Source organism: Cheilinus undulatus, linkage group 21 (genome assembly GCF_018320785.1).
Source record: "Cheilinus undulatus linkage group 21, ASM1832078v1, whole genome shotgun sequence".
Taxonomy (NCBI): domain Eukaryota; kingdom Metazoa; phylum Chordata; class Actinopteri; order Labriformes; family Labridae; genus Cheilinus; species Cheilinus undulatus.
The window spans coordinates 27,227,997-27,248,644 of record NC_054885.1 but is presented as its reverse complement, the minus strand read 5'-3'; the positions used below and the strand labels follow the sequence as shown (position 1 = coordinate 27,248,644).

Below are 20,648 nucleotides of genomic sequence, written 5' to 3'. Positions count from 1 at the left end.
CAGCAGAGCATTGGGGACTTTAACGCACCATGTGCCTTAGCAGTTGCTTACCCCACTCTGTGATTTTAGTAGTCTTCCATTTGGTGGATGAGTTGCTGTTGTTTCTAAATGCTTCAACTTTCTAATATCACTGAGGTGTCTGTGTAATCGCCAGCAAGGACAACATTGCACAAACCGTCTTATTGCAAAGATGGCAACATCATAGTACCACACTTGAAGTCAGAACAACCTACTTTGTATCACAGATGTTTGCAAATGGTGACTGCATGGCTAGGTGCTTGATTTTACACCTGTGACAACAGGTCTGATTGAAACACCTGAATTCAATAATTAAAAAGCTTTTGTCCGTATAGTTTATGTTGACTATGCTGCATACCTCTCTATAAAATCGTCAGTCTTTATAGAGACCTCCCAAAACTGGAAAAGTGAATCCTTTGCTGCGTTCCAGGTTTCATGCAAAAACACTGGGATGGAGGCATGTGCTGAGCCTGCTCTTGCTTGTTTTACCTGGGTGGTCCACAAGGTGTCATGGTTTTACTGAAGTAAGGTTGAACAGTGATGCCATCCAAAGCTTTACAAAGCATTTAAGTCACCTTTTTGTAAGACATGCATTAGATGTTAAAGAAATAATTATCCTGAGGGTTTTAATCGAACAAATTAAGTATTCTTATGCAAAACTGATGAAATTTCCATTGTTTTGTCGGTCAAATACTTCTTTAATTCTGAGATGCAAAATAAATGTCAAGTATCTCTTTTAAGTCAAATTACGTGCTATCCAAACTGCACTTAGAAATACTCATTTGACACTAGGGATTGCTGAAATATTTTGTGCAAACACAGCAAAGATTAAACTCAAGCAGCTTCTCACTCTGAGTGATGTGAGAATGTAGGTGGGGCCTGCCATGACAGAAAGATACACTTCCTCTTCCCATCGTGTTGAAAACATTGGTTAACCTCCACTGTACCAGAAGTAGATCCTTTTGAGAGCACAAACTGCAGCATGCTAAGCGCTGCATACTAATATTTTAGCTTGTGCCACACATCTGGCCAATCCACCACTTGACAGACATGGTGAATTGTTTGGGCAGATGATGAGTGAGAGGCATTTCTAGGGTCTCGCCGGGGTGGTTGTTAAGAAATGGAGGAAGATCAAGTGCCAAACGAGGGGTCCTCTCAGACTGCAGGTGAGCACAAAGACTGTGGTGTAAGGTCACAGTGAGGAAGTTTATTTCATTGAGAGGAAATGGCAGCCATCATGTTTAAGTGCACTTTAATGCATTACATTTCTCTCTTTAAAACCCTAGAGGAATATTAGGGAGATGCATCAACACTTCACATCAAACAAGAATCTTCTTTGTTCAGGAGCTGTCATCAATATGTCGGAAATTAAGACTGAAAAGGGCAAAGTTTTGATGTATTTTCAAAAGATTGATGATAAAGTTGGATTTGAGCTGAGATCTTGAGACACTGCATGTGTGAAAAACAAGGACTTTATATTCAATATGAGAAGTGACACAAACTGCAGGCAGGATGTGGTTGACCAAAATGGAGACGTCTCTTCAAGAGAGAGATTGCTTTTTCTCTCAGCCGTAACTGTTGTAAATTGTCAGTTTTAAACTTTTGGTACATGCCAACCTTTAAAGGGTGTTAAAACAAGGGGTCTAAAAGGTTACGCCTTTGTTTTCATAATGCACCACTGTAATTTAACTAAATTATGTTCACTTAAAGCTTTTTTATATCTCTGGAACTAAAAAAAATACTGATATGTATCTTCAGGGATGAGATCAGCTGGGTTTTTAAAAAATATCTTTTAACTGTTTTTTTGTGAGCTATATTATCTCTCTGTATACTTTTTAATGTTCTCATTACATTATGTGGCCTTTTATTGAAATTTTACTAAGTTTTGACCTAGCAAAAATATTTTATGACCCAGTACCCCGTCACAGTTACAACAAAATTATTTGTATTATTGTGTTCAATAATCTGTAGTTTATAGCTTCTGTATTTATTATGATTTTATCCACAGTATTTTTTTAAACTTGGTTAGGCCTTAATCTTCACATACCTACGTTTTACAAAGAGAATATTGGTGTTGTTTGGGATTTATACCGGTTTTCCTGTGTGCTCCAGTCACAACTACAGTGGTGGTACAATATCATAGCAGGACTATGTTGTTGTTTAATGTATTTCCACTTCTTTAATTCCAGAGGTGAAGAGGGTGCATAAATCTGAACCCAAACGATACAGCGAGATCTTCAGGGAGTTTGATAATCTGGATTTATCTTTTATCCCTTCGTAAGTATCACAATTTATCAACCTTACAACTCATTTTTTTTTTATAGTTTGACCTTAATTCTAGAACAGGAAAACAACCGTGGGTAGTGAGGTGTCATTTAACGTGGGTAAACCAAACAGGATGATACTCATCTGATGAGTGCAGACATCATGGCAGCAGAATTTTTTACTTCAGTATGCTACTAATACATTCTTTATAAAATATTACCACCTTGGCATGATACCAAGACAGTAAATATAGAAGTCCCGGACCTAAGTTGTGGGTAATGTTTAGTTTATATTTTCTTAATTTTGCAGACAAAATTAAGTAACTTAAAAAACACATTACTTTGGTAATATGTTATTTTAGTGGGCCTGTTAATTTTATAGTAATAAGCAGTAATTATCTAGTGTTTTCTTAAGAATAAAGTTGTACTTACCTTGCAATAGGTTGGCATTTTACTAAGCAATAAATCAGGATTATGGTAATATTAAGGAAATATTTACCTGATAATAATATATTAGTTACCAAGGAATTTCTTGTGGTATTGTGGGAATTCTCTGGTAATGAGGCGGTATTTTACCCTAACCTTCTAACCCTAACTCTTAAAACTACTGGAAAAAACAGGATGGTGGGTAAATAACATAAAATAAAAGTTGGTTAAAAGTTTGTTACAAGAATAGGGATTATTGGTCCACTGAACAGGGTAAACAATGGGAAGTTTGTTTATTACCAAAATGCTCCTATCACCCAGTGTCATTGAAGAAATGACCCAAGAATGTTTATGTATAATTTTTTAAATAAAGAAATGAATAATGAATAGTTAGACCATGTTTAATTAAATAGAAACAAGTGCTAAAATCTGTAATGTCATTTAGCAACCCAAACCCAAATCTCCCATACCACAGTCAGCAGCATAAACCACTGAGCTATCCAGCTGCTGCTTCTAAAATATTTGGAAACACACAATAAAACAAGTGCTTAGGAATTAAAAAAGTGTAAAACACAATTATAAAAACAGAAGGTCAACCACAACAGACATTAAAGTGTTTTATAATTAAATATAATACAAAAAAGTGATGAAATCAAGAGCATGGATTCACTAATTTATATCAGCTTGAAAGGTTGGTCAATTAAAAAGATAACCCCTTTAATAAGCTAAAGATATAAAAAGAATTTAATTCCTAGGTGCTGTAAATCATCATAAAATCAGTCTCAAGTATTCCATCAATATGTGTAAGATAGAAGTGGTTTAAAAGAGCCTCCCATGTCTGGCCCCTACACAAAAATGGATTTAAAGTGCTTTAAAACAGGCCAAAGCGTCAAGTTTTTCAAATGAAATCATTAAAATCACACCAAATTGTGGTAAAATGTGTAAAAGGTCAGTGTTAAAATCAAGATCAGGGTCTTCAAATAAAACTGGTAAAACATCATGATGTATTGTGTTAATTATCTGATATTAGGTGGTATTTTACCCCAAAACCCTAACCCTTATCCTAATCCCTAACCCTGGGCACCTAACCCTTAAAACAGCATGAAAATGATTCATTACGGACTCACTTTAATTTAGTAGGCCAAAATAAATTACCTGGGTATTACCAAGTAACTTATGTAGAAAATTATCATATTTCTTATAAATGACTTGGTAAAATGCCACCTACTTACCAGAGAACTGCCACAATATTATGAGGGTTAGGAGTTGTCAAGGATATAACTAACTTCCCCTCACACAGCCACCTATGGGTGGCTTGGAGTAGGAACTGATAAGATTCATGGGCCTGCTCATGTTGAAGTGACTCATTTATCAACGTAACTCTTGGACCTTATATAAAACTGCCGGAGGAAAATTAGTCAGGTCTTTAGTCCAAAGGTGAAACTAGACATTCAAAGGGTGTCAGTGGGTGCCTTGAATAGTTGTAAATTAATAAAGTACTGATTCAATAAAATAAGTCATTAATGTAATAGTAGGCAATAATGTAGGCAATGTCGGCAAGTTAAAAATGTAACATTAAACTTTTAGGTCTTTGATGTGACATATGGAGTCAAGAAAGTAATTGAACGTTCTATCTGGGTTACAAAGTGTTTAGGATAGGGATGTGAGAGTTATGGTGCCCTAAACTGGGAAGGGAAGACCCAAAAGACCCTACGGTTAGGGTTAGGGTAAGGGTCTTGGAAGAGATTAGCATTGCATGGTCCCACATCAAGGGTTAGGTTTAGGCATGAATAGTAGACCTAACAGACCCTATGATTAGGGTTAGGGTCTCAGAAAGGGTTAGTATTGCATGGCCCCATGCAAGAATATTATAGTTAACTAAAACTAACTAAATAACTAAAACTAACATGTAAAAATCATTTTTGTTAACTGAAACTAAATAAAAACTAAGCTTTGCAAATACAACCAAACCAACAACTTACCAAAAATCAGGCAAAATCTTCTTAGTTTTAGTATTTGACACTAGCATAGTGACTGACATTAACACCCAAGCCTAGAGAGTAAAATTGCCTGATTTGGTTGAATATAACTTCACACAATTGTAATTTGGTCTTGATTGGTATACAAACATTAAAGTTGAATAATTACAGTGAAAAGTGAAAAAGTGAAGAGCCTTTTAGGTTTTGTCCCTGGCAAGTATCCCACATTGCCCCAAAAACTAAAACTAACACTAAAACTAACAAAAACTGAACAAAAACAAAGCATTTTTGTAAAATAAAAACTAAACTAAACTAACAAACCAGCAGTAAGGGTCCTACTTAGGGTCTTGTTGTGACAATAAGAACCTATTTTTATGCTATTTTATCAACTTTTATATGTTCAAATTACATATCTTAATCATTGAAAGTAATTTTAGAGATAGACCTCATATCTGACACATCCCTGTAATGACTAAATCTTGAGGACCATTTGGAGCAAGACGCCCCTGATGAGTGGCAGCCTTTGCCTAAAGGTAAAACCGCCCATGCAGGTGTGCATATGAAAATATGGCAAAAGGTCTATATTTATTTATTTGTTTATTTTGTTTTTTTGTTTATTGAATTTGGATCCCCATTAGCTGTGCCCTTGAGCACAGCTAGTCTCCCTGGGGTCCAGGCTAAAAAAAATGAGAATTAAAATTATACTTACAAAAATCCAGAAACTTAAAATATCCGTTGAACTTTACAATAACGTTTGTCAGAAGTAAACTAAATGTCAGCCACAAAATATTGATACAAAGGATAGAATAAGAAAAGCACAAACACTCTGTGTCCTACAAATATGATGTACCAAGGTGTTTTTTAATATGATTTTTAAAAAGAAATTTTTGTGTTAATTGAGTCAGTAACAGTGGTAAGGAATTCCATGCCTTCATTGCTCTGTACTCTACTGTACGTTTTAGGAAATTAGTGTTTGCTTTTAGTGTGAAAACTGTCCATTTGTTGCCTGTCTAGGATTGTATTTATACGATTCTAAATCCCCTTTAGTTTCCTGCACTGATTAACAGGTGTTTTACATAGCAAAAGCTTCCATGTTGCCAGTAACAGTGAAGCAACAATTTGTTGTCTAAGGTAATGCCCAATAGTTTAATTTCCTTTAATTGCTCTATAGGTGAACAATTGATGAAGAGTTTAAGCTCTGGCTCTTGCCTCAGAGAATGATTTGACCCAAAAACTATGCGTTTTGTCTTGGATGTATTCAGTATAAGCTTGTTTTCTTGAATCCATTTCCATATGATATTTAATTCCTTGTTCAAAGTGGTGGTCAAATCAGAAGGTGTAGTTGTTGATGCATATACTGTAATATCATCTGCGTACATTATTGATTTAGCATCTGATAGAACAAAAGGTAAATCATTTGTATAAAGAGAATAGAGCAGTGGGCCTAGGCAGCTATGTTGGGGAAGGCCACATTCTAGGGAGACACTGAAAAACTTCCATTAAAGAAAACTCTTTGCGATCTATTTGTCAGATAGCTTTCCATCCAAGTTACTGCTGATGGTTTAAATCCGTAACCCACTAATTTCCTGAAAAGAAGCTTGTGATTGATCACAATGTTTGTGTTAGGCATGCTTACATTTGACAAACCTAGGGCATTACTATTTGGTTGTCTTTTTTTTTCAATCAAGTCTTTTTGTGTTCAGAGCAGAGGAGGATCTGCTGGTAGACCCTGATTCACAGTCCATCTCAGAATCCATCTCTGCAGAAAGCGAGGAGCTCAGAGATGAACAGGATTTAGCTGTAAGTCAACTTGTTCATTCAGCTAAATGATAGGTCTTCATTTCTGTCTTTTTGCTTGTACTCAGGAAACCACCTACAGAATATTGTTGCCATGTTTTGGAGGTTTTCACAGTAGACTGTTTGATTTTCCAACAGGGGGAAGATACTTTTTGTGCACTGAAACGTGATGGGACTGGTGAGGCTGCTGGAAACCACTCAGGTATCATTTGCATGGAAAGAGAGATGGAAGGCGTACAAGAGGAGGCGTGGAGGCATGTGTGTTATCATGTGTGTGAGTCAGTGCAGGTCTATGTGGTGTCAGGTGTGAAGCCCTGCTTGTTGGGAATCCATTAATAGTATGTGTTGTTTGTCACCACCACTTTTCATCTGTTTAGACAACAACCACTCTTTGAATGACATCTGTCATCTTTATGAATTACAGTTAAAGTCTTAAGGAGATTTTTTTTTCCTGTGACACCTAATAATAAATAGACATCATGACACTTTAAATAGAAGCCCATCTCAATTTAAACCTAAACCTTTTTGTAGCCTGGTCTCGCTTCATTTTTTTGAAAAATAAAGGCCAGTTCCAGTCAGAGGTCCCTATACATTTAGTTTTTAAATACTCTGCAGATTAGAATGAAGGAGAAGAAGCTGCAAGGCAATTAAAAATATAGAATAAACTTCAACATCTTTCCAAGAAGGACAGAATGGTAGCTGTGTGAGAAAGAAGGTTAGACCAGTTAGCTAGACATTCACAGAAAGTAAAAAAAAAGGAATCCTCTGGGAGTGAGAGTAGACAACTCATCTGTTTGTGCTGGCTTTAAAGATAGAGCAGATCTTTAAAGATAAGCAACCGCTCTCAACTCTTCCAGAGTCAGAATCTACCACAGCCTCGTTGATGAGAAAATGCTACCAAAATCTGTAAAAATATTCAACCAATAAGATTTGCAGTAATCATAACTTGGACATGAATTTTCCGATTCAGCCACAAATTTTGTGTTGCACGACTCACTTTCCCTTATTCATGTCGGCTGTCATGCTGTGTACAGTGGGATACGACGGCCTACCACCGCCTGTCTATGACACATCTAGCTGCTCCTGACTGGTCGGATAAATATCTGACGTTTGATATTTTGGTTGTATGACTCTACATACTCCCAAAGTGAGAGCCATGAGCACAATCCTCAACTCTGGGGTATTTTTACCTTTTGTAAACTGTCAGACAATGTCCTTAATCATCAGGACCACAGCAGGAATAACTTTCTAATGCCTCCTCACCCCAGCTATAATAAAGAAATGAAACAAGTAGGAAATAACCTATTCTCCCACTGACCTCCAGCTGACACAGATGGTGATGCGAGGTGAGAGAACAAGGTGAGAGCAAGGATATAACTGGATACAACTTAAACCTCAGTGTGAGATTTTTTCAAAGGAAACTCCACAGATTGTCCCGACTTCACTCGTACAGTATGAGCACTGTCACGACTGTCACAAAGTTGGCGCAGTGAATGCCTGGCTTAAAAGATGTAAAAACCTTTACAGTGCTTTAATATGTTCAGAATCTGACAACAGACAGAGGCAGAGTCAAACAGTATTACACATAGGCTGTATGTAAAACTGTTTGCCTCACTGAGAGGCTGCACAGCGTTTTCAATATCAGCAATACAGCATGAACTTTTGGCCTTACATTTCACCATAATGTTCTTGTCCTTTTCATCTCAAAAATCAACATAATTCCTCCGTATAATTCTGTCCTCTCTGCCATCTCATCAACTCAGTCAGCTAGCAGAACAAGCACTGACCTGCAGACACAAACAAGTAGGAGAGAAACAGAAACAGTGCAGATGCCTTGGCCATTTCCTTTTATTTCATTCTGTCTTTCTTTTTTGTAGTTGTTGCCCTTAAAAGATAATTGATCTCTGGAATTAAACACAAATATGTTTGTCACTTATATGTTACAACCAAGAAGGGACCTGAGTATGCTAACCTATTACTTCGTAACAGGTTAGCCCAGCACTGCTTTGGAGGACACGCATGAATTTTATTTTGTCATGTCGTTTCTGGTGAAAAAATAACAATTTTTCCCATTATCTTGAGATCTTAAAGATGCTAAAGTATGCTTCAGGTGTTCGTATAAGACAGATTGTTTTGCAACAATTTTATTTTTTCCAGGCACACATTTGCAACCCATTAAAAGAGATCTGTGACCTACTTTTGGGTCAACCCACAGGTAGAGTACCACTGGTTCAAAAAAAATGAAAGACTGTCTGAAATGTTTACACAGCTCAGGCTAGAACACCTCTATAGTTATTATACTTCCCTACAGGCATCTCTGTCTCTCTCATACAGCTCAACACGTTGACATATAGGGGCTGTCTTAAAAAGCAGGAACTGTTTGGGGCTTTTCATACATTTTGTTTATGGATATCCTAATCTTATACTAAGTTCAATATTTTTTCTACTCTATTACAATTTTGTCCTTCTCAAATTTAGTTCAAAAATAATTAAAGACCCACCTCTTGATAATACCCTGCCCCTTAAAAGCAGGATAATTTCATAAACTGAAGTATTGGCTGCTATATAAAGTTCCCCGTTATCTGAAATCTTTTGCTTGTTTTCCTCCAATTAGCTGTAAGTTGTAATTGCCTTGTTGTAATAAGATTAGGATAAGGGGAATGGATAAGAGCAGCAGACAGCTGCTCTCAGTTTTTACTTTAGACATAAGCAGCGACAGAGGCGACATCAGTCTTGTATTGGCTTTGACTGTTAATATAATAGAGACGAAAAGGTTTAGACTTAATCACAGTCCAAACAGAAAGTCTCTGCCAAAAGCTGTGACCTCACAGTGGCATACACTACAGGTCACAGCACAGGAATAAGATTAGGAATTACAGGAACAGATAATGTTTAGAGAAGTAAATAGAAATGCAGAGACACTGGAGTTAAAGTTCACAATTTAAACAGGTTCTCATCTGAGTCTGCAGTCTCTGATACTGGGCCTTGCTTGATGAAAACGTTCTTGCACCCTTGTATTACAGACATGCATTCATGTCTTAGGAAATCAAGTATACGCCAATACAGCATGATAGCATGCTCTTTGGTAATCAGTGTCATGTCCTGCCATTGGTTAAGACCGGATACCCATCAATCCCTTAACCTCCCAGTAGGTGACACACCAGGAGGTAAACCTCACTCGGTGCTTCTTAAAAGCTCGTCGATCCACAATCTGGACCTGACTAGGATAATCCCCAAACCAAGCAGAGAGGGCTACAGCCATAAGGCCGTGTAGAAACAGCATGGAGGCTGATTTCTGAATCAAAACACTGAAAGGCCAAAAACCTGTCGTTGTTGTGGATTTACCTTTTGGTTCTTGTGGACAGTGTTTGAGGACAGAGATTTTTCATTCAACAGGAACTGGTTTTGATGTCCGTGAAAAGGAACAGAGCAGAGCCAAATCTGCATGTCACAGAGAGGAACTTAAAAGGGAAGTTGTTGCACTCTTTTGGGCAGTGCGTGCTTGCTCAGTCAAAAACATAGCTGAATACTTGGAACTGTGTTGTGGACTGTTAGAAGAAGTGAAAGTTTGAGATGGGTGCATGTGCTACATATTTTGACCATGGAAAAGAATGAGATTTAATACAAGCGGACAATTTTTGTGAACTTTAATGAGTTGAGTGGGGGGCACCTGAGAGGCAATTTGATTGTTACACGCACATCATCCACTCTGGGTTGATGTGAGTCAAAGAGGAAGAATGAGAGGGGATGTCTGATCAGCACCCTGCATGTCTGGCCACAGTAGAGCTCTGACATGGCAGTGTCTGAAACTGCACACTGGCACTGAGTGGTGGTGGTGTCTGCTATAACCACAGCTTCTCTCTGTGTGGCTGAGTGGATGTGAACAGGTGTTGGAGGGAGGGGCTGACTAGAGAGAAGCAAAGAGGAGAGGAGGGAAGTTATTTAGCTAAAAGCTGTTTGGATTTGACCACAGGAGCCCTACTCTTTTAGCACTCACTTACGTTGTTTAAAGTGGGGGACTTGGGATTGTTAAAGAACACAACATCAGTGGAGGAGTTCAGACCAGAGACCTTCTAGAAACCAGACGATCTTTATCTAAGGAGCAGATATGGACTGCAATTTGCAGTCATTGTTTCCTGTTTTGGGTTTGTGCACACCTTTTTTTAAGTGACTTTGATTTTTTTAGCATCTCTATCTTGTGTGATTATTTAGTTGGGGGGTTTTGACTCTTGATCTTCCTTGGGTGCTGTTTTCTTTAAGTTTGAGGAGAGATGAGCTGTTGGGTGTATCCCAATGCACACTGCCTGATCTAGGTGGTTCCGCTTCAAGTCTGAGTAGCCTGCAGTGATGCTGATGTACTCCCTCTCAGCCCAGGAAGCAGACCTGGCTCTGTGTCGCTGCGAATGTGGAGTGGAGACAGCACTGCAGTACGCCAAGATGTGGTGCCGCTACGCCAAGGACCTCCTAGCCTGGATGGAGAAAAGAATCAGCTTGGGTGAGTGCAAATGCAGCTAGGACAAGGAAACAGTAGAGTATCATGCAAATTATTGACACAACATATCTGTAGTTCCTCATTAAGGTAAACACTGCACACAAGGGCAGATAGGGGTTTAGCAAATTCAGATGTGTTTGTGTTTTTAACACAGATCCAAATGCATGAGAGGGCAGGGGGTAGCTTTACAAAGGCATTGCCATTTATTTTGTAGAGTGGACACCATATAGCATTTAGAAAAAGAAGGTGAAGCCATGTTTTTACATAAACATAACTAGATTTTTTAACTTCAGACTATTATTGCCTCAATAAACCTAATATTTGAGAGGTGGTTAAGATACACCAGTACAAATCCCCATTGTAGTCCACTGGCCATAGGAGTTCAGAGCCTTGCTTAATAAGGAAGACAAAATTTTTAACAAATCATTTCCAATGTCACTGGATTGACTACCCTTTGGTAAAATGGTCTGTCTTGTGTAGTTGTAATCTGCTAGTGGGGCAGTCCCCAAGTGAGTTAACTCACTGACAGCACACAGAGAGAAAGGATTAGAGGGCAGATTAGCAGGCCAGGCAGGGTAATAAAGGAGATGGGTGCATTTAGAGTACATAGACAGTGATTATCCTAATATCAGCAAGCACAGGTGTCCGTGCTGGAGTTGCCAAGTATTCAAGTCTGGTGATAACAATCAGAATATGGAGCAATGAGGGAGTAGCTTTCCTCAGCTGTGTGACCAGCATTTGAATGAGTAATACTTGGTGGAGCACAGGATTACACAACGCAGGACAACACTGTCATATTACACTGGACAACACTGTTATATTACACTGGACAACACTGTTATATTACACTGGACAACAATGTTATATTACACTGGACATAACCGTCCTATACACTGGACAACACTGTTATATTACATTGGACAACACTGTTATATTACAATGGACAACACCGTCTATTACACTGGACAACACTGTTAAATTATACTGGACAACACTGTTATATTACACTGGACAACACCGTCTATTACACTGGACAACACTGTAATATTACACTGGACAACACTGTTATGTTACACTGGACATCACTGTTAAATTATACTGGACAACACTGTTATATTACACTGGACAACACCGTCTATTACACTGGACAACACTGTAATATTACACTGGACAACACTGTTATATTACACTGGACAACACCGTCTATTACACTGGACAACACTGTAATATTACACTGGACAACACTGTTATGTATCACTGGACAACACCGTCTATTACACTGGACAACACTGTTATATTACACTGGACAACACCGTCTATTACACTGGACAACACTATTATATTACACTGGACAACACTGTTATATTACACTGGACAACACTGTTATATTATACTGGACAACACTGTTATATTACACTGGACATCACTGTTATATTACACTGGACAACACCGTCTATTACACTAGACAACACTGTTATATTACACTGGACATCACTGTTATATTACACTGGACAACACCGTCTATTACACTGGACAACACTGTTATATTACACTGGACAACACTGTTATATTACACTGGACATTACTGTTATATTACACTGGACAACACTGTTATATTACTCTGGACAACACTGTTATATTACACTGGACATTACTGTTATATTACACTGGACAACACTGTTATATTACACTGGAAGTAACTGTTATATTACACTGGACAACACTGTTATATTACTCTGGACAACACTGTTATATTACACCGGACAACGCTGTCCTATACACTGGACAACACTGTTATATGACACTGGACATCACTGTTATATTACACTGGACAACACTGTTATATTACACTGGACAACACTGTCTATTAAACTGGACAACACTGTCTATTACACTGGACAACACTGTTCTTTTACACTGGAAAACACTGTTATATTACACTGGACAACACCATCTATTACACTAGACATCACTGTTATATTACACTGGACAACACCGTCTATTACTCTGGACAACACTGTTATATTACACCGGACAACGCTGTCCTATACACTGGAAAAAACTGTTATATTACACTGACAACACTGTTATATTACACTGGACATCACTGTTATATTACACTGGACAACACTGTTATATTACACTGGACATCACTGTTATATTACACTGGACAACACTGTTATATTACTCTGGACAACACTGTTATATTACTCTGGACAACACTGTTATATTACACTGGACAACACTGTTATATTACACTGGACAACACTGTCTATTACACTGGACAACACTGTTATATTACACTGGACAACACTGTTATATTACTCTGGACAACACTGTTATATTACTCTGGACAACACTGTTATATTACACTGGACATTACTGTCCTATACACTGGACAACACTGTTATATTACACTGGACTACACTGTCCTATACACTGGACAACACTGTCCTATACACTGGACAACACTGTCCTATACACTGGACAACACTGTTATATTACACTGGACAACACCGTCTATTACACTGGACAACACTGTTATATTACACTGGAAAACACTGTTATATTACACTGGACAACACTGTTATATTACACCGGACAACACTGTCCTATACACTGGACAACACTGTTATATTACACTGGACAACACTGTCCTATACATTGGACATCACTGTGAAATTACACAGGACAGGACAACACTGTCCTATACATTGGACATCACTGTGAAATTACACAGGACAACACTGTTATATTACACTAGACAACACTGTCTATTACACTGGACAACACTGTTATATTACACTGGACAACACCGTCTATTACACTGGACAACACTGTTATATTACACTGGACATCACTGTTAAATTACACTGGACAACACTGTTATATTACACCGGACAACACTGTTATATTACACTGGACTACACTGTCCTATACACTGGACAACACTGTCCTATACACTGGACAACACTGTCCTATACACTGGACAACACTGTTATATTACACTGGACAACACCGTCTATTACACTGGACAACACTGTTATATTACACAGGAAAACACTGTTATATTACACTGGACAACACTGTTATATTACACCGGACAACACTGTCCTATACACTGGACAACACTGTTATATTACACTGGACAACACTGTCCTATACATTGGACATCACTGTGAAATTACACAGGACAACACTGTTATATTACACTAGACAACACTGTCTATTACACTGGACAACACTGTTATATTACACTGGACAACACCGTCTATTACACTGGACAACACTGTTATATTACACTGGACATCACTGTTAAATTACACTGGACATCACTGTTATATTACACTGGACACACCGTCTATTACACTGGACAACACTGTTATATTATACTGGACATCACTGTTAAATTACACTGGACAACACCGTCTATTACACTGGACAACACTGTTATATTACTCTGGACAACACTGTTATATTACACTGGACAACACCGTCTATTACACTGGACAACACTGTTATATTAAACTGGACAACACCGTCTATTACACTGGACAACACTGTTATATTACACTGGACAACACTGTTATATTACACTGGACAACACTGTTATATTACACTGGACATCACTGTTCTATTACACTGGACAACACTGTTATATTACACTGGACATCACTGTTATATTACACTGGACAACACCGTCTATTACACTGGACAACACTGTTATATAACACTGGAAAACACTGTTATATTACATACACTGGACAACACCGTCTATTACACTGGACAACACTGTTATATTACACTGGACAACACTGTTATATTACACTGGACATTACTGTTATATTACACTGGAAAACACTGTTATATTACTCTGGACAACACTGTTATATATCACTGGACAACACCGTCTATTACACTGGACAACACTGTTATATTACACTGGACAACACCGTCTATTACACTGGACAAGACTGTTATATTACACTGGACAACACTGTTATATTACACTGGACAACACCGTCTATTACACTGGACAACACTGTTATATTACACTGGACAACACTGTTATATTACACTGGACAACACTGTTATATTACACTGGACAACACTGTCTATTACACTGGACAACACTGTCTATTACACTGGACAACACTGTTCTTTACACTGGAAACACTGTTATATAACACTGTACAAAACCATCTATTACACTGGACATCACTGTTATATTACACTGGACAACACCGTCTATTACTCTGGACAACACTGTTATATTACACCGGACAACACTGTTATATTACACTGGACATTACTGTTATATTACACTGGACAACACTGTTATATTACTCTGGACAACACTGTTATATATCACTGGACAACACCGTCTATTACACTGGACAACACTGTTATATTACACTGGACAACACCGTCTATTACACTGGACAACACCGTCTATTACACTGGACAACACTGTTATATTACACTGGACAACACCGTCTATTACACTGGACAACACTGTTATATTACACTGGACAACACTGTTATATTACACTGGACAACACTGTTATATTACACTGGACAACACTGTTATATTACTCTGGACAACACTGTTATATTACTCTGGACAACACTGTTATATTACACTGGACATTACTGTCCTATACACTGGACAACACTGTTATATTACACTGGACTACACTGTCCTATACACTGGACAACACTGTTATATTACACTGGACAACACTGTCTATTACACTGGACAACACTGTTATATTACACTGGACAACACTGTTATATTACTCTGGACAACACTGTTATATTACTCTGGACAACACTGTTATATTACACTGGACATTACTGTCCTATACACTGGACAACACTGTTATATTACACTGGACTACACTGTCCTATACACTGGACAACACTGTCCTATACACTGGACAACACTGTTATATTACACTGGACAACACTGTTATATTACACCGGACAACACTGTCCTATACACTGGACAACACTGTTATATTACACTGGACATCACTGTTAAATTACACTGGACAACACTGTCCTATACACTGGACAACACTGTTATATTACACTGGACATCACTGTTAAATTACACTGGACATCACTGTTATATTACACTGGACACACCGTCTATTACACTGGACAACACTGTTATATTACACCGGACAACACTGTCCTATACACTGGACAACACTGTTATATTACACTGGACATCACTGTTAAATTACACTGGACATCACTGTTATATTACACTGGACACACCGTCTATTACACTGGACAACACTGTTATATTATACTGGACATCACTGTTAAATTACACTGGACAACACCGTCTATTACACTGGACAACACTGTTATATTACTCTGGACAACACTGTTATATTACACTGGACAACACCGTCTATTACACTGGACAACACTGTTATATTAAACTGGACAACACCGTCTATTACACTGGACAACACTGTTATATTACACTGGACAACACTGTTATATTACACTGGACAACACTGTTATATTACACTGGACATCACTGTTCTATTACACTGGACAACACTGTTATATTACACTGGACATCACTGTTATATTACACTGGACAACACCGTCTATTACACTGGACAACACTGTTATATAACACTGGAAAACACTGTTATATTACACTGGACAACGCCATCTATTACACTGGACAACACTGTTATATTACACTGGACAACACTGTTATATTACACTGGACATTACTGTTATATAACACTGGAAAACACTGTTATATTACTCTGGACAACACTGTTATATATCACTGGACAACACCGTCTATTACACTGGACAACACTGTTATATTACACTGGACAACACCGTCTATTACACTGGACAAGACTGTTATATTACACTGGACAACACTGTTATATTACACTGGACAACACCGTCTATTACACTGGACAACACTGTTATATTACACTGGACAACACTGTTATATTACACTGGACAACACTGTTATATTACACTGGACAACACTGTCTATTACACTGGACAACACTGTCTATTACACTGGACAACACTGTTCTTTTACACTGGAAAACACTGTTATATTACACTGGACAACACCATCTATTACACTAGACATCACTGTTATATTACACCGGACAACACTGTCCTATACACTGGACAACACTGTTATATTACACTGGACATCACTGTTAAATTACACTGGACATCACTGTTATATTACACTGGACACACCGTCTATTACACTGGACAACACTGTTATATTATACTGGACATCACTGTTAAATTACACTGGACAACACCGTCTATTACACTGGACAACACTGTTATATTACTCTGGACAACACTGTTATATTACACTGGACAACACCGTCTATTACACTGGACAACACTGTTATATTAAACTGGACAACACCGTCTATTACACTGGACAACACTGTTATATTACACTGGACATCACTGTTCTATTACACTGGACAACACTGTTATATTACACTGGACATTACTGTTATATTACACTGGACAACACCGTCTATTACACTGGACAACACTGTTATATAACACTGGAAAACACTGTTATATTACACTGGACAACGCCGTCTATTACACTGGACAACACTGTTATATTACACTGGACAACACTGTTATATTACACTGGACATTACTGTTATATTACACTGGAAAACACTGTTATATTACTCTGGACAACACTGTTATATATCACTGGACAACACCGTCCATTACACTGGACAACACTGTTATATTACACTGGACAACACCGTCTATTACACTGGACAAGACTGTTATATTACACTGGACAACACTGTTATATTACACTGGACAACACCGTCTATTACACTGGACAACACTGTTATATTACACTGGACAACACTGTTATATTACACTGGACAACACTGTTATATTACACTGGAAAACACTGTTATATTACTCTGGACAACACTGTTATATATCACTGGACAACACCGTCTATTACACTGGACAACACTGTTATATTACACTGGACAACACCGTCTATTACACTGGACAAGACTGTTATATTACACTGGACAACACTGTTATATTACACTGGACAACACTGTTATATTACACTGGACATTACTGTTATATTACACTGGAAAACACTGTTATATTACTCTGGACAACACTGTTATATATCACTGGACAACACCGTCTATTACACTGGACAACACTGTCTATTACACTGGACAACACTGTTCTTTTACACTGGAAAACACTGTTATATTACACTGGACAACACCATCTATTACACTAGACATCACTGTTATATTACACTGGACAACACCGTCTATTACTCTGGACAACACTGTTATATTCCACCGGACAACACTGTTATATTACACTGGACATCACTGTTCTATTACACTGGACAACACTGTTATATTACACTGGACATCACTGTTATATTACACTGGACAACACCGTCTATTACACTGGACAACACTGTTATATAACACTGGAAAACACTGTTATATTACACTGGACAACGCCGTCTATTACACTGGACAACACTGTTATATTACACTGGACAACACTGTTATATTACACTGGACATTACTGTTATATTACACTGGAAAACACTGTTATATTACTCTGGACAACACTGTTATATATCACTGGACAACACCGTCTATTACACTGGACAACACTCTTATATTACACTGGACAACACCGTCTATTACACTGGACAAGACTGTTATATTACACTGGACAACACTGTTATATTACACTGGACAACACCGTCTATTACACTGGACAACACTGTTATATTACACTGGACAACACTGTTATATTACACTGGACAACACTGTTATATTACACTGGACAACACTGTCTATTACACTGGACAACACTGTCTATTACACTGGACAACACTGTTCTTTTACACTGGAAAACACTGTTATATTACACTGGACAACACCATCTATTACACTAGACATCACTGTTATATTACACTGGACAACACCGTCTATTACTCTGGACAACACTGTTATATTACACCGGACAACACTGTTATATTACACTGGACATTACTGTTATATTACACTGGACAACACTGTTATATTACTCTGGACAACACTGTTATATATCACTGGACAACACCGTCTATTACACTGGACAACACTGTTATATTACACTGGACAACACCGTCTATTACACTGGACAACACCGTCTATTACACTGGACAACACTGTTATATTACACTGGACAACACCGTCTATTACACTGGACAACACTGTTATATTACACTGGACAACACTGTTATATTACACTGGACAACACTGTTATATTACACTGGACAACACTGTTATATTACTCTGGACAACACTGTTATATTACTCTGGACAACACTGTTATATTACACTGGACATTACTGTCCTATACACTGGACAACACTGTTATATTACACTGGACTACACTGTCCTGTACACTGGACAACACTGTTATATTACACTGGACAACACTGTCTATTACACTGGACAACACTGTTATATTACACTGGACATCACTGTTATATTACTCTGGACAACACTGTTATATTACTCTGGACAACACTGTTATATTACACTGGACATTACTGTCCTATACACTGGACAACACTGTTATATTACACTGGACTACACTGTCCTATACACTGGACAACACTGTCCTATACACTGGACAACACTGTTATATTACACTGGACAACACCGTCTATTGCACTGGACATAACTGTTATATTACACTGGAAAACACTGTTATATTACACTGGACAACACTGTTATATTACACCGGACAACACTGTCCTATACACTGGACAACACTGTTATATTACACTGGACAACACTGTCTATTACACTGGACAACACTGTTATATTACACTGGACAACACTGTTATATTACTCTGGACAACACTGTTATATTACTCTGGACAACACTGTTATATTACACTGGACATTACTGTCCTATACACTGGACAACACTGTTATATTACACTGGACTACACTGTCCTATACACTGGACAACACTGTCCTATACACTGGACAACACTGTTATATTACACTGGACAACACTGTCCTATACATTGGACATCACCGTGAAATTACACAGGACAACACTGTTATATTACACTAGACAACACTGTCTATTACACTGGACAACACTGTTATATTACACTGGACAACACCGTCTATTACACTGGACAACACTGTTATATTACACTGGACATCACTGTTAAATTACACTGGACAACACTGTTATATTACACTGGACAACACTGTTATATTACACTGGACAACACTGTTATATTACACTGGACAACACCGTCTATTACACCGGACAACACTGTTATATTACACTGGAAAACACTGTTATATTACACTGGACAACACTGTTATATTACACTGAACTACACTGTTATATTACACTGAACTACACTGTTATATTACACTGAACTACACTGTTATATTACACTGGACAACACTGTTATATTATACTTGACATCACTGTTATATTACACTGGACAACACTTTTATATTACTCTGGACAACAATGTTATAATCGCAACACTGTTATAATACTAATGGCAACAGTACTCTGTCTACTTCCATAAAGGACACAGTTACT

General features: G+C 37.8%; 1 protein-coding gene across 4 annotated transcripts in view; it reads left to right on the top strand.

The window, feature by feature from the left end:
• The first annotated feature begins 963 nt into the window (after positions 1-963).
• Positions 964-20,648, top strand: part of LOC121503856 (GEM interacting protein) — a 34,075-nt gene continuing 14,390 nt past the window's right edge. For 2 of the 4 annotated variants that reach the window (XM_041778427.1, XM_041778426.1), the window contains exons 1-5: positions 964-1,184; positions 2,208-2,295; positions 6,391-6,487; positions 6,623-6,686; positions 10,854-10,979. In XM_041778427.1, the coding sequence (XP_041634361.1) occupies positions 1,139-1,184; positions 2,208-2,295; positions 6,391-6,487; positions 6,623-6,686; positions 10,854-10,979 (421 nt within the window). In that variant the 5' untranslated portion in view covers positions 964-1,138. Of the gene's footprint in view, positions 1,185-2,207; positions 2,296-6,375; positions 6,488-6,622; positions 6,687-10,853; positions 10,980-20,648 lie in introns of all 4 variants that reach the window. The other 2 variants (XM_041778424.1, XM_041778423.1) reach the window with 1 other exon arrangement.